The sequence below is a fragment of the Trichoplusia ni genome, chromosome 9 (genome assembly GCF_003590095.1).
Source record: "Trichoplusia ni isolate ovarian cell line Hi5 chromosome 9, tn1, whole genome shotgun sequence".
Taxonomy (NCBI): Eukaryota; Metazoa; Arthropoda; class Insecta; order Lepidoptera; family Noctuidae; genus Trichoplusia; species Trichoplusia ni.
In genome coordinates this window covers 1,144,663-1,158,632 of record NC_039486.1, presented here as the reverse complement: position 1 = coordinate 1,158,632, position 13,970 = coordinate 1,144,663, and the positions used below count along the sequence as shown (strand labels likewise).

The following is a 13,970-nucleotide window of genomic DNA, read 5'->3' as shown; positions in this document are numbered from 1 at the left end:
CATAAAAATAATAATAAATATTACATTATTTTAACGCAACTGGCTTCAATTGATAACGGTTGAGCCTCATTCGATATTTTTTTTGAACAAATGACCGCGATTTTTCGTAAAATAAAAATGATTACTTATCGATTAAATCGGTTCATCTGAACAACAGTTTAGAGTTGACAAAACATTATCAGACGAATTAAGAACCTCGAATCAAGAAAATCGGTTGAAAATAAAACGTTTTCTGTACAAACTCCGTTCGAAATTTAGGAAGATCAAATAATTATGTATTTATTTATTAATACACTATTGCCGTTTAAATACGACTCTAAATACTTAAGTTTATTATCTATATCTATATCTTTACTAATATATAAAGCTGAAGAGTTTGTTTGTTTGAACGCTCTAATCTCAGGAACTACTGGTCCAAATTGAAAAATTATTTTTGTGTCGAATAGACCATTCATCGAGGAAGGCTTTAGGTTATAAACCGTTACGCTGCGACTAATAGGAGCGAAGATACAATGGAAAATGTGAAAAAAACAGGGCGGGTATAAATCATAACTTATAATCTTCTACCCACGGGGGCGAAGTCGCGGGCAACAGCTAGTTAAACAATAAAAAGACTAATACTATAACATTATAATGAAGTACCGATCAATAGTTCTAGAATAAACCTCCAACATTATGTAGGAAACAGGCTGGAAACCCATTAACTTAGTACATTACGTTTTTATATAATCTGAAGTGCGATCATTGATCTCAGTTGGCGATAGTCTCTCTATCACCTAATAAAACCGGACTCTTGCAAATGTGCGAGTGAAACAGCAAGATAGACTTCGTATAGCTTCGTCTCTTTTCCACGAGTGTAGTGGTGGTTTTAGGATTGTATTCTATTTGTGCTTTTAGTTTAGGTTATGTTGGAATATACTTTGATGTGTAGATACAGGAATAGAAGTTATAAGTCCTGGATAGTAAAGATAGAATTAGCTTCAAGTATGAGTGTGTATTATGAAATGTACTAAATTAGTTATTTTAGTGTTTTTTTAATAATTTGAAAAGATTTGGGCGAGGCCATTGTCCAGCAGTGGTACAGTGATGAAAACAAATGATGGCTAAAATTATGCTTAAATTTTATCTCTACTGCCGCCAGATGTCATGAGCTTCCAAATTGACGACCTCCGTGGTCAAGTGGCGTACGCACCGGTTTCAAGGTGTCGCTAGCTCTGAGGTCCCGGGTTCGATCCCCGGTCGGGTCAATGTAAAAAAATCACATTTCTACATTGTCTCGGGTCTGGGTGTTTGTGGTACCTTTGTTGTATCTGAATTCCATAACACAAGTGCTTTAGCAACTTACTTTCGGTTCAGAACAATGTATGTGATGTTGTCCGCATTATCATTATCATTATTATTATTAAACTTTAACTTTCAATATTTTTATCAACAAAGTTTCTTTGCCACTTCAAGTACACGAAAAACACGCATCTAACGTCTTCATCTCATACCTACATGTGTCCTATTCACCATCCCCATTCTAAAACGTTCCTAGAAAACCAGTTATACACAAGTTCTAAGCCTGAGAAACATTTACCTAAAGTCCCGCCACCACCTAGAAAAGCAAGGCAGTTTCATTCGTGAAAGCGAGATGCCACTCTACACGGTATATCTTGCTCTCTCGCTTGCACAACACTAATAGCCTTTGTTGAAGAGTTAGTGGCAAACTTTCTGGGCCCCGATTCTGCTATTTTACTAATGAATGGCAATTTTATTAAATTTGAAGTTATTCCTATTCTCTTAAGCATTATGCTAACACAATAATTAAAAATTGGTTTACTAGCGCTCTATTTATTAAATTGCTGTTTAAAAAGACCTTACCGTCCTATATTAAATTTAAAATAATCGGTAGGCAAAATGCTTACGAGAATACGAAAAGTGTCATTTTGAGTCAATTTTCATTCATTCATCGGCCATTGTAAATAGCAGAATTGGGGCCCTGTTCCGTTTGAGACACGTCGCAATAATTTTCGCTGTGCTATATACATTTGAACTTGGACCACAACACAGACAATGCGACGTCTCCGCTTGTTTGAGAACCGGCTGGACCAGGTCACTGTATGTGTTTGTATGTTTGGATGCAATTTAGTTGTTGATGCTAAGAGTTTTGGATCGAGGGGAGACTAGACTAAGAGACATGGGGAGAACTGGGGAGTATTTTGGAAATTGTTGTAAGCTGCACTCTAAAATATTATGTATACATATTACATATTCCAAACTAGATTATATTCTAGAGCTTAACGCAGTCGCCTACAAAACATATCTCACTGCAGTACTTTATAGAGATGACATCCGATTTCTATTCAGCAATGTAAAAAGTCGCATACAAGAAGCATTTCTCATTTACTCAAGGCTCAGATCTTAGTAAGGATCGGCTTTTGATATAAAAATAATTGTCAAAATTGAGTAGACTTCCATTACCCACTGCAAAATATAAAAATTGCAGTGACACAGTATACTCCTTATTTTTTAAGTCATTTTACAAAATGGTCGGAAGCAACTTAGTGCAGAAAGTCACGTAGAAAGCATTAAGGTCTTGCTCAGTTCAAGAAAACAACAGACATGCTTCTGAATACATTATAAGCAGTGATCTCAACTGTGACCTTTAACAATCGCAATGAGGACACTCATCCACTCCACCGGGTACTGCAACCCACTGGTACCACTAAACGCCATCCTTTATCATTATCAAATACCAATTTCAAGCTGAACCGACTTGTTGGACCACTCCTACATACTTCCAAAGAACTTTATCATAAGACTTTCAGAACAAATATGTGACACAAGTATTAAACTTCACTCTTAAGTTTTGGAGAATAGAGCGCAAATTTCCTTGAAAATTTGTCGCAAAAACTTAGAACTGCTTGTGGATTTGAAAAAAGTATTTCAGAGATGGGAAATAGAGTTTAAAATCGATTGGAGGAAGGGGAAGAAAAGTTGGCACAGGAAAAGTTCAAAGACCTTGAGTACGCCCAAGCTTACGTGCGGTCTGGCTACGACGAATTTATTGCAATTTTTGAAATGTTTTCTTATGTCGCATGCCGCATGCAGACCGCAACGGAATGCCGTAAAGGCCTATCATTATTTTTGCTGTCGTTTTCTTGAGGTAATTTTCTTGAATAGCTTAATTTTTCAGTAGGCATATTTTCTGAATTCCAAATTCATTTTGGTCTGAATGGAATATAGATTAAGCCAATATTTTCTTTGATGGAGTCATTATTTAAGTAATAATTCCCTACCTTCCATGTTTAAATGATACGACTAATTATGAAGTAACTTACAAAAATTAAGGCAAAATAAAATAAATACAATCAGAAGATTTATAAATGAATATTAAAATTCGGCCTAATAAGACGGCATCTATATAAAATCTCAATTGCTAATACTTAGCTAGCACATGCATACGTAGTATTTATTAACATCGCTTAGCTAAGCATCACTAAAGTCTAATAATAGATAAACTGCATATTTTAAACGGGACACGTTTATAGATTGTGTCACCGATGTCCAATGAGCATGATTGCAAGTTGTAAATAATTGTCGGCCATTTTTATATCGTGTATATTGTAATGGTACTATAGGTATAAGAATCTGTCCTTTTTGCGACATCAGTCCATGCGTCATGTTTTGAAATAGCCTGCCTACATACATACATACTGATAAATGCTGATGATGTAAATGAAAATCTTTATTCGCAGAGACATGGTAAATAAAAACTCTCTATAATTAAAGTTTTGTTTTAATGCATTTCAGGGCAAAGTTCTGTGCAAAGCTGTGTTTGTCTTGGGTCGCATCGAGTTTTAAATTTACGAATACTTTGCCAGATGTTTAAGCTTAACATGAATTATAGTCTTTTCATTATTCATATTATATTGTAATATTCTCCATTTGTGTGTGTGGAAACAGAAACTTCAAACCAACGTTAGGACATCTAATAGGCGTCGTTAATATATTCGACGCCATTTCTTTCCAAATTAAATAATAATAAGCCTAAGTTTTTGTATTTGTGTTTTGTTTTCTTGAGCAATACTATTACTAGTATTATCGCTTAGTATTCACCCATTCACTTGCCAACGTCAGCGTTTTCTTGTTATCCTAAGACAGTGGCGTCACGTCACTGTCCTAACAGGACATGTATTAAGATTGGTCGAACGTAGACGATACGTGCTTGTAATATACTTGAATCCAAATGTTCATTGTTGATGCTAAAGTGAGAGTTGTATTTATTAGTATAGATTAGAAACTAACTGAAATATGTTTTTAATTTTTTCAGGTAAATATTTAAAGCGCGTCATGAAGTACACGGTCAATCTCGATCACGATCCGCGATCGAAATTCTAGTTCGTGATTCAGGTGAGCTTACTCGGGGCACAATTTAACCTATGGCATTCACAAAGAATGTGGCTTTCTTTTAGTTATAAACTTCTCACAATCAATTCAGTAGTTGCTGAAGTTACTTGTGAAAATTCTGAATAATCTAAAAAATGAAAATCTTCATTTTTACAAGAATTAGGTTTTTTTTCAAGTTAATTTATAAGTTAGTCCCGAACCCCTTTGTATTTTCGGGTTTGTTGTTACTTTTATAAACATGTATCGTGCTGATAGTATGCATAGCTGAAGTTGATGAACTAAATAGGTTTTTCCTATTAATACCTGTAGACAAATAACATTTCTTCGAACTCTTACGCTGACGTATCGTTCAAATGTAAGTATTAAACTGACAAGTTAATGTCACGTTACATGTCAAAAGCGAGTGACTTGCTCATAGGTTCGGGAGCCTATATAATGTTACTCTGTATTAGAATAAAAAACTTCAAATGAATCAATATCACTCTGCTTTAACGACAACTCTGTAGCTAAGTGACATTTTGACAACCGATACCATTCATAAAAATCACTCTAGAGTATTAAGATGACGTACCAAGGACACGTGACTTTGACAAGTCAAAGACTCACAAAGATCGAAACGAAATGATATTACCATACAATTAAGCGTATTCTATTCACGCTAAAGATTAAAGAAATATTATGTGCCGTACATTTTAGCGATTTGTTAGCGTAATTTTTCGGAGATATTTTGTGATTTCCTTACACAGATCTTAAAGCTCTATTTTTATTCTATTCTATTCCGATGTTATGTCCAATATAGTCATCTACTCTTGTCAAATAAGTATAGAACACAAATTGTATCAACACATTCACGACAATGAACCAATTCAACAATTAGGCCGACATTCGGGTCACAGTCTGATGCGCCGGAGGTCGTGAATCAAGGGCAGTAGGGCTTTGGCCCTTTGGCGCCCGACGGGGACAGCAGATTAACGTAGCCACAGGTGCGAAAGAGATGCCTAATGATTGTATCAGCTGATTTTAGTCAACGGACGTTAGATGTGTTTTGTGTGTTGTTATGGTTGGTGATTCATTTTGACGAAGTCTTTCTGCAGTGGTAGCTTTTTGAGGGGCTATAATATTTGAGAAGATAATTGTGTATGACACGAAAAAATACATTTGAATCTTATGCAATGTTTTAACAGAACTCGGACATTTTTGGAATACGTACACTGTACAATGAGGTAAACAATTTCCGTCAAGGAAAAAAAAACAGGAAAGAACATTTTACCTTTATTTTGATGATAACTTTAATGACAGATTTTTTTTATTGCGGTTAATTTGTAATGGCAAAACGGTAATTGAAATATGAGCAGACTCGGTTTATACAAGTTTTTAGTTACGTTTTTACTAAATCAATTATTCGGTAGTAGGTTACAGTAAGAATTTGGGTCACAATGACGAAATTACCGCCATCTGGAAAAGAATCACACATGTGATTGTATGAAGTTCATGTCGACTTACAAATGTGCCCATTAGTTTTATTGTTTAACAAAAAATTGAGATAACGATTGTTTGAGATCAATGGAGGAATGTAGAGGCATTGTACCTAACGAAAATTGTTGGATACAATATGAAAAAATATTTATTTGGAAAGTAGCTGTGTACGATTTCAATAATGTTCATAAGTTAGACAAGAATATTTTTATTTGTTCAAAAAAAAAAAACGTTATCCGTGAGGATAATTACACTCAGAGGTATTTGTGTGTTATTATTTTGCATATCATAATAATATATGCAATTGTATTTTCAATTCTAACCTTAACTTCCTGAAGATCTATGCCTAAGTCAAAGTTTCAGAAACCTTTTAGTATTAAAGTAAAGCGAATATGAAACTGTCTCGACTCGCCCTAGCTAGGGTTAATAAATTAAGGTGGCCTGCCCTTATACCATAGTACGTAACTCTATTACTGTTCACGTAGTGATTTATGTAAGGTACTCCTGGCAATGTGTATTATCTAAAAGCCTAATCTTGTTGTCTGTAATTGTCTCAGCAATGAAACTGCTGAAAACAATGCTATATATTTTATTTATGGTATATTTTGGTTTATGTTTCAAACATTATTTTATCTGTAGACGGTTTTATTAGGTAGCAATATATTTATATTTATGGGAAAACAGTTTTATAAAACAATTTAATTAAATATCCAGAGAGGAATAAATACGGCCAGTATTTATTCCAAGCAAAAAGCAATAAAACAAATTAGCTGAAACAAAATAAAATTTAATTTACTCAAAAAGCATCATAAGTTGAACTTATAGAACAGACATGAAATCAAATAGACTTCGCCCCTTATCCACCGATAACCGATAACCGATTCCTAAATGCTATAACTCTGAAGAAGTACAACAAACTCCATGGTATAAACACAATATAATCTAGGAACCAATAAATATAGGACAATTAGAGGAAAACGGGTCACGACTTATGTTGTCAAATCTCGTATCTGGGTTCCCCCAGTTTAGGGAAAAAATGCAGCTTGTTGTTAGTTATCATACCTATTCATCGCCTGTATAAATAAAAAAACCGGTGAAGTGCAAATTGGACTCGCGACACGAAGGGGAAAGGCTGAAGAAAATGAAAGCTATACAATTTATGACTTTACCAATCGTTACGTAATCTTGATGCTTTTTATTATACTAGACGTTAAGGACCGATAAACGGACAGAAAATGAAGCCTTTTTTATAGGGTTCCAAAACAAGTGAAATTGAAAATGCGGTTTAGTTAAAGTCAGCTAAATTTAAAGCTTAAAGCTTTCGAAATATTTAGGCATATATCAGAATTATAACTCAAAGAAGACTGGTATTTTTAGTTAACCCTAGACTATTTACGTTACATCCTAAGGTCTCCGATACGATCACGACTCGACTGTCCCGTTTCATACAGACATGAGGTTCCGTGACTGTGCCACATAAACCATACGGTTAGGTGTACACCCGCCCAAACATTACCATAGAATAACCAACCTTATTCCTTTTGATACAAAGTTGCTGTTGATATTGAAGTGTAGGTGTCCATGTGTGGTTGGTTGTATCATTAAAAGAGCATGAACTACCACTTCTGATACTAAATAATACGAGTTAGGGCATGTAGCAGTTTATTTTTAGATACTAAATAGCATTAGGGTATGGTAGTAAGTTTGTAGTAAACATGAAATATGTTTATAGACGAAAGAATGTTACCTCTTTAAACGAAAACTTTTTGAGAGCGTCACTACGGATTCGATTGATTGCACGGTTAGCCAAGTGGTAAGTTGCCCAATATGTAGTAAGTTCCATCCGAGTAAAACAAGCATTGGTGTGATCGACGAACGCTTGGTCTGAGTCTGGGTTTCTTGTGAAACCAACGCGGTACTATGACTAATTGGCTTGGAGCTCGAGTATTCCTGAAATACCTGAAATAACATTAAACTAAACATTATAAACAGTAATTGATATGACGAAAAACACTTTCGAGAGACGATTGTATTTTAACAATGTCAAATACATTTCAAAGTGGATACATTGCGAATTAATGTATGAGATAATAATATCTTGCACGAGCATAATATCTCCTTGATTACAGTCATCTTTATCTACGACTTGCCCACAAAACTTATTTGTATTAAATTTACAGTAGCCGTTGATAATGATAATGTCCAAAAATATCGTAAGTGGTGACTTAATCGCGTTACGTCAAGGTTTTTATCGTGTATACAACATAACAACAATTAGTTTTTATTATTGTGTCACTTTTACTTAATTAATTTGATCTAGGATTGAATGAATAGTTGTAATATACATGTACGCAAGAAGTCGTAATTTGTTAAGTAAAAGCCATTTTGCGTTGAAAATACTTAACTGCTGCGATAACCGGTAAAAATTTTGGGAACCCAAACAAAATTTTTCGGACACAGCAGAGCCTTCCTATGAAAGCACCCCAAAGCTTGCCGGCATTGTCTAGCCGATGTCTACGGGCACACGTGGGAGTGAACAGCGCATGCGCCAAGCCAAACCTCCAACTTAACGGCTAGTATCGAGCGAGCCTCCGCACGGAGAGGTCATGTCGCAATGTCGGACGGCCGCGACTCCCCGTCGCAAAGCGGTCTTCGGGACCGCGTCCATTTCTTCGAGAAAGTATGGAGTGGACAATCAAGTAATGACACAGTGGACGCGACCACTGATGTGAGCGAAATAGAGCGACGTATTGAGCAGCGCAAACGGCGCCCAGAGTCGCCGAAAATTGAAGTTAAACTTAAACACACTCGTGATGTGGAATCCCCTACAAAGACTTTTGAATCTAGTTTTCCTAACTTGAAGCTGAGGCATGTGGAGCCTGTGGAGGAGGTGGAGAGGTTTGAGCGGCAGGTGGAGGAGGGAGACCTGGCCGCTGGGGTGAGGTTCGTGAAGTTCGAGCGGGTGGTCAAGAGGACCGTGACCGAGACCCGCGAGGAGCGTGCTGAGTCACCGCAGCACGAGTGGTACTCCGAGTACAAGCAGCAGACCTGGCAGACAGGGCCCAGGAAGGAGTTCCTCAGGAGCAAATCGGAATATGACTCACACATCGCAGAGATACGCGGTAAGTTAGAGGCTCACATTAAAAAGAAACATGAAGAGGAAAATCATTTTCGGGTATTTGCTTACCACTAGAAATAAGAGAGCCTTTTGACTTAATTAGTAACCTGTTAAAAAACCATCGAAAAGTATGGTATGTTATGGTATTTATTTTACAAATAAAATTGACATCTTTAAAACTAACTAAGAAAACTTAGGAAGCCATTTCATTAACGATAATAATACAAAAGTGGACATATAAGGTCACACATTGTGCTGATGTTAAATTTATTGTTTTAAAAATGTTGTTTACTAATAATAACAAATTGTAAGCCTCACAAGGTAATGTTGTTCGTGAATAGCCGGCAAATGTCAAATGTACGTTTCGGCCTTGACAATCGGTTGTAAACTTGATTTGTTATTCTAATTTTAGTTTTGACATAATCTGTGTATTAGTCGGTTAAATTTTAACTTTTGTCATTCAGAACTAACTTATGACGTCATCATCATACCAGCCTTTTAGAGTCCCGCTGCTGGGCAAGGGCCACTCCCCATGTATGATGAGAAAGAACTTATTACATACTATAAATTTGTGGTCACCTTTTCAAAGATGTAATTGATTGACGACAAAATGACAATTTTACTAACCATCATAGTCGCATATATAGCATCCAAGGAAGAATTTGATTGTCTCTTGAGTGAACTTAACTATGCCTTTGAGATTCCTGTTGAGACTTAGATAAGATAATATTAGTCACGACTAAAATGTTTCTAGTAGTGACACCAATTGAGACGTAATACCAATTCTGAGGACTCATTTATGAATTTAAAGGTACAAAATAATTATTTCTACTTTAAGTGTGTATGTCGTTTACTGAAGTTCAAAAATTCAATAGGCTTGATAAAACACTTTCTTGGCATATTATTTTTAGATCAGTCTCCAATTATCTTTAACAAACTTTTTCAAAAACTTATTAAAATGAAATTCATTGCTACTCATGGCGACTATAATCTTTAATACCATTGTTTTCAATTGACCATTTCCCTCACAAACAAAAATATTTGCGTAATGTTTGAGATAACAATGTTTTGTCTCAATTTTATTTACCAAATCAAGAGAGATGGAATGTATCACACTGTCTTGGTGATCGGTAAATATTTTGTTCTCCTAACTCAAGCGTACTGGAATCTGCGAAGATTTTTGAAGCTTAAAAATTACTTTTCAGGCATTGTTTCTAGTTTTCTATGGGTACTGTTCAAATGGCATAATTTGTCCATCCTGCCTGTAGGTTATCATAATTACTTAATGAGTATTTCCATACTTATAGGTCTTCATTAAATGCCTTCACGATGCCAACATATCTATTTAGGGTGATTCAATCCCATTTAATATTTATCATCATCATTCTAACTTGAATTACAAACAGCTGTTACATTCGAATCAATATTTCATATTTGATCATCGTGTCTTTATTATTGACATGGAGTTTCCTTGAAATAGAATAATTTATGAATGTTACCTATATTATGTTTAAGCAGTAACATGACTCAAAATAGCGTGCTTTTCACATAAAATATGTTTCGAATTCTATATGGTAATGTGCCTATTTATATACAGTAGATCGTTTAGGGAAATGCTGTTTTAAGTAGCTTCTACGACAACTAAGGTCTAAAGGTTTGGCAAGGATCTCTTTAGTCAGAACTCACAGGGGTCCAATAGGATTAATTTATTGTACTCTCTGAAGACAAGAATTTGTGGAGCGTTTTACATTCGTTCTCATATTAATCGATTTCTATACCTAAGGGTAAATGTAGATTTTATGTAAGTGTGTTTGTAAAGAATCTTATTCGATGATTTTCTCGGTCCTCTGTAGCTATTGTCTTCTGATTTGAAAGTTGTGTGACATACCAATAATAAGATATGCATCGGCTATTATAAGTCCCGTTCTATAATATTTTACAACTGCTTTTACTCGTACTATTACTGGTTTATCGTCCTCACATCAAAGATATTCAATGCCTATCTTTAATACAGTCTCATAAACTTGCATTAACTGGACTATCCTCAGATGCACTGTTATTTGCTTTTATCTCAAGAATAGACTCACGTTTTGTATTTTCATTTGAGTTAGGCGCATCAACGCATGAATAAGCAATTTGCCTTGCAAAAAAACATGCATTTGTATTTACAGTGCTAAGTGAATCACTAGTACAGAGATATTTTGAAACAATGACTAAATGTGCTTGAACATTTGAGGGAAATAAATTAGATGTTGTTAAACTTGATTCAAGGTTATTACGTCATGTTTGGAGGCCTTATAAGATACAGTGTAGGATTTGCGAGCTGACTGTCATATTTGCACGAAACGGATTTTGAGACTAGTTCTTAGGGTAGCGGACCTAAAGGGTAGAAACGTCTGTCGGTCACCAGCCTGCATGATACTAACCGTGGTAGATAAACAGTTGAAATTTTCACAGATATTTTTTCGTCACTATATAAACAAACAAAATTGTCTTAAAGAAACGGTTGTAATGGCCATGATTTTTTATCCACTTTTCACTGTTCATTTCTAGCCCCTAGTGCCGCGAGTCCGACTCGCACTTGACCGGTTATTATAATGAAAGACCAGAAATTCTGAATCGCTTATTTTCTCGCGTGTTTTGTTATGAAACCTTGAAAGAACCATTAAAATTATCTAAGTGTAAACAATTACATCATAGACATTTATGGGTACATTAAAATGATAGTGTTCTAAAAACAAGTGCTATTTCTCGAATTCGTTATCATCAATAAAAACATGAAGTCATGTACCATTTTCATCAGAGCTCGCATTTATCAAATTAGCAATCGCTTCGCTGCACTGAGAAGAGAATTTTCTGGAGGCCTGAACCTGATTTGTTAAAAAAGAACTCGTTTTGCGGCATCCCACGCAGGCATCCATACTATGCCTACTATATTTCCTTTATCCGATCCGTTGGCATTCTGGTTCTGCAAGATGCGATGCGTCCTACGCAAACTTTAGAATTGAAACCAGATTTTTGCTATATGATGCTACATGCAATAGAAGTTTCTTGTCCTTTTGTCGAGGTATAAATGAGCCTCGTTAGTCTCATGGTTACTGACTACTTACGTGAGGTCTTGGATTTCGGTCGCGGGACAAACAAGGCCTAGATTAGATCAAAGGCCTGCAACCTTTCACCTATGACTAATAGCCTGGTTTTGGCGAGATATGGGTGTGTTCTTAGATGCCATACAGAACACATTGTATAGTTATATTAAATTTAGTATACAAGGAATGTAAAAGGAACAGTTACTAAAGTTGTCATCTAATCTGATGGTCTAATCTAATCTATTTTTACTCCATGTTTTGTTTTCAATAAAAACTGGATATTTAAAATTAATTTCCAAGTCGATAAATACATGCAAACTTTTTGTAGGGAATGTCATCATATATTACTCTTTCAGAATTCTTTACTCACACGAACTTATTAATTACCTCTTCAAATTCCCAAAATAACTTGCTTGTCTGTCAAACAGACTTTCGCTTAAGACTAAGTAGAGTCTAGTTCGTTTTCTCTTTCATTAAATTTGTTTCGGATGATAATGCAATTAGACACACTATATTATGGATACATCAATCTTCGTTGTTCATCGTCTTTACTGTCTTAAAAGTCCCAGTATGGGAAGCATTAAAATCTATTTTGATGGCTTGAAAATCTAATTAACTGATTGCACCATAATTTTATTTCTTTAAAAGTGTAGTAGTTTTGTTTCCAGGCCAATTCTTTTCGTATTTTGATCGTCATTTGTTTTTATTTTTATTATATGAAGCTTAAACTGTTGACTTTTTCTTTTCTTTTCCACAAATCATGGATTTTAAAATTACACTTTCAAAAATTCCATTCCTCTTCATTCACACCCTTAGTTTATCACTCACAGTGACATCCCACACAACCTGTTGCTATTCCATGTCTTCGTTAACGCCTAGAACTTGTTGCACGTGCAATTTATCTTTATTGTCCCACGAAACACTTCGAATGTTTTCTTCACTATCAAATTCCAATTAATCAATAATACTTGATGGAATTTTCATTACTACTGCTTTCAATGGAATTTCTTCCTAATTACTATCAGCGATAAAGATTAAATTCCTTTGCAGTGCGGTCTAAAATTGTGCTTTATAACTGAGTTTATCTTATCTTCGTCTTCTTGAAGTATTAGCGCAGCGATAAATATTGCACTTGCTATCTAATTGATTCGCACTTGGCAGCAAATATTTTGTAACAGGAACTCGGTCATAAAATGTTTACTTGGGCTTCAAGGCCATTAAGATTTGTTCTTAGTTTCAGTCAAAACAACATGAAATGAAATAAACTAGTTTAGTCTGCAGACAGGGCCAATGTTTACAACGATGTTTTTTTTTAAGATAGCTGAAGTCGATATTCCCTAACTGGCAACTCTAAAAAAAACATCAAAACAAAGTCATCAGCCATCGTCCCTTACATTGACGATCTGTACTTTAATAGAATATAGAATGTTTAAATGTCATGTGGAGAGGCTACATAGGTTGCTAACGTTTTACAAAAGTATCAAAAAGTCTATGCCTAGGTCATCAAAATGGATTTTAATATCACCAAGGTTCTTTCACTTTAGTCAATTAATTTTCAAGGAGTTTCTTTTTACCTAATTCTTACAACTCGATAATTCCGTAGTCGAATTTGTCCATGACAATATCTGATCAGTTCATTGAAAATACAACTGGTATTACTTTGACATTAAATCCATTAATCTCCTAGAACAATTTATTCTAAGTTTCCAAGAAAATTATCAATGTTACATCGCGTATGATTGAATAGCATCGTGACGTCACTCGGCATGTGTAGAGTATTATAATTGGAGTGATGTCACTTCAAATTAGCATTGCGCTGAATAACAAGTGAGGTTTGGTAGAAATGTTTTGTACATCCGTTTATTTAGTATTTCGCACTCGTGGGTTTAATTTTT

The 13,970-nt window shown here is 35.1% G+C and overlaps 1 protein-coding gene across 4 annotated transcripts in view; it reads left to right on the top strand.

The window, feature by feature from the left end:
• Nucleotides 1-13,970, top strand: part of LOC113497210 (nesprin-1-like) — a 180,878-nt gene that overhangs the window by 28,016 nt on the left and 138,892 nt on the right. For 3 of the 4 annotated variants that reach the window (XM_026876640.1, XM_026876638.1, XM_026876637.1), the window contains exon 1: nucleotides 8,436-8,990. The exons of the other annotated variant lie outside the window; for it this stretch is intronic. In XM_026876640.1, coding sequence (XP_026732441.1) covers nucleotides 8,483-8,990 — 508 coding nt within the window. In that variant the 5' untranslated portion in view covers nucleotides 8,436-8,482. Of the gene's footprint in view, nucleotides 1-8,435; nucleotides 8,991-13,970 lie in introns of those variants that run through there. 4 annotated transcript variants of the gene reach the window in all.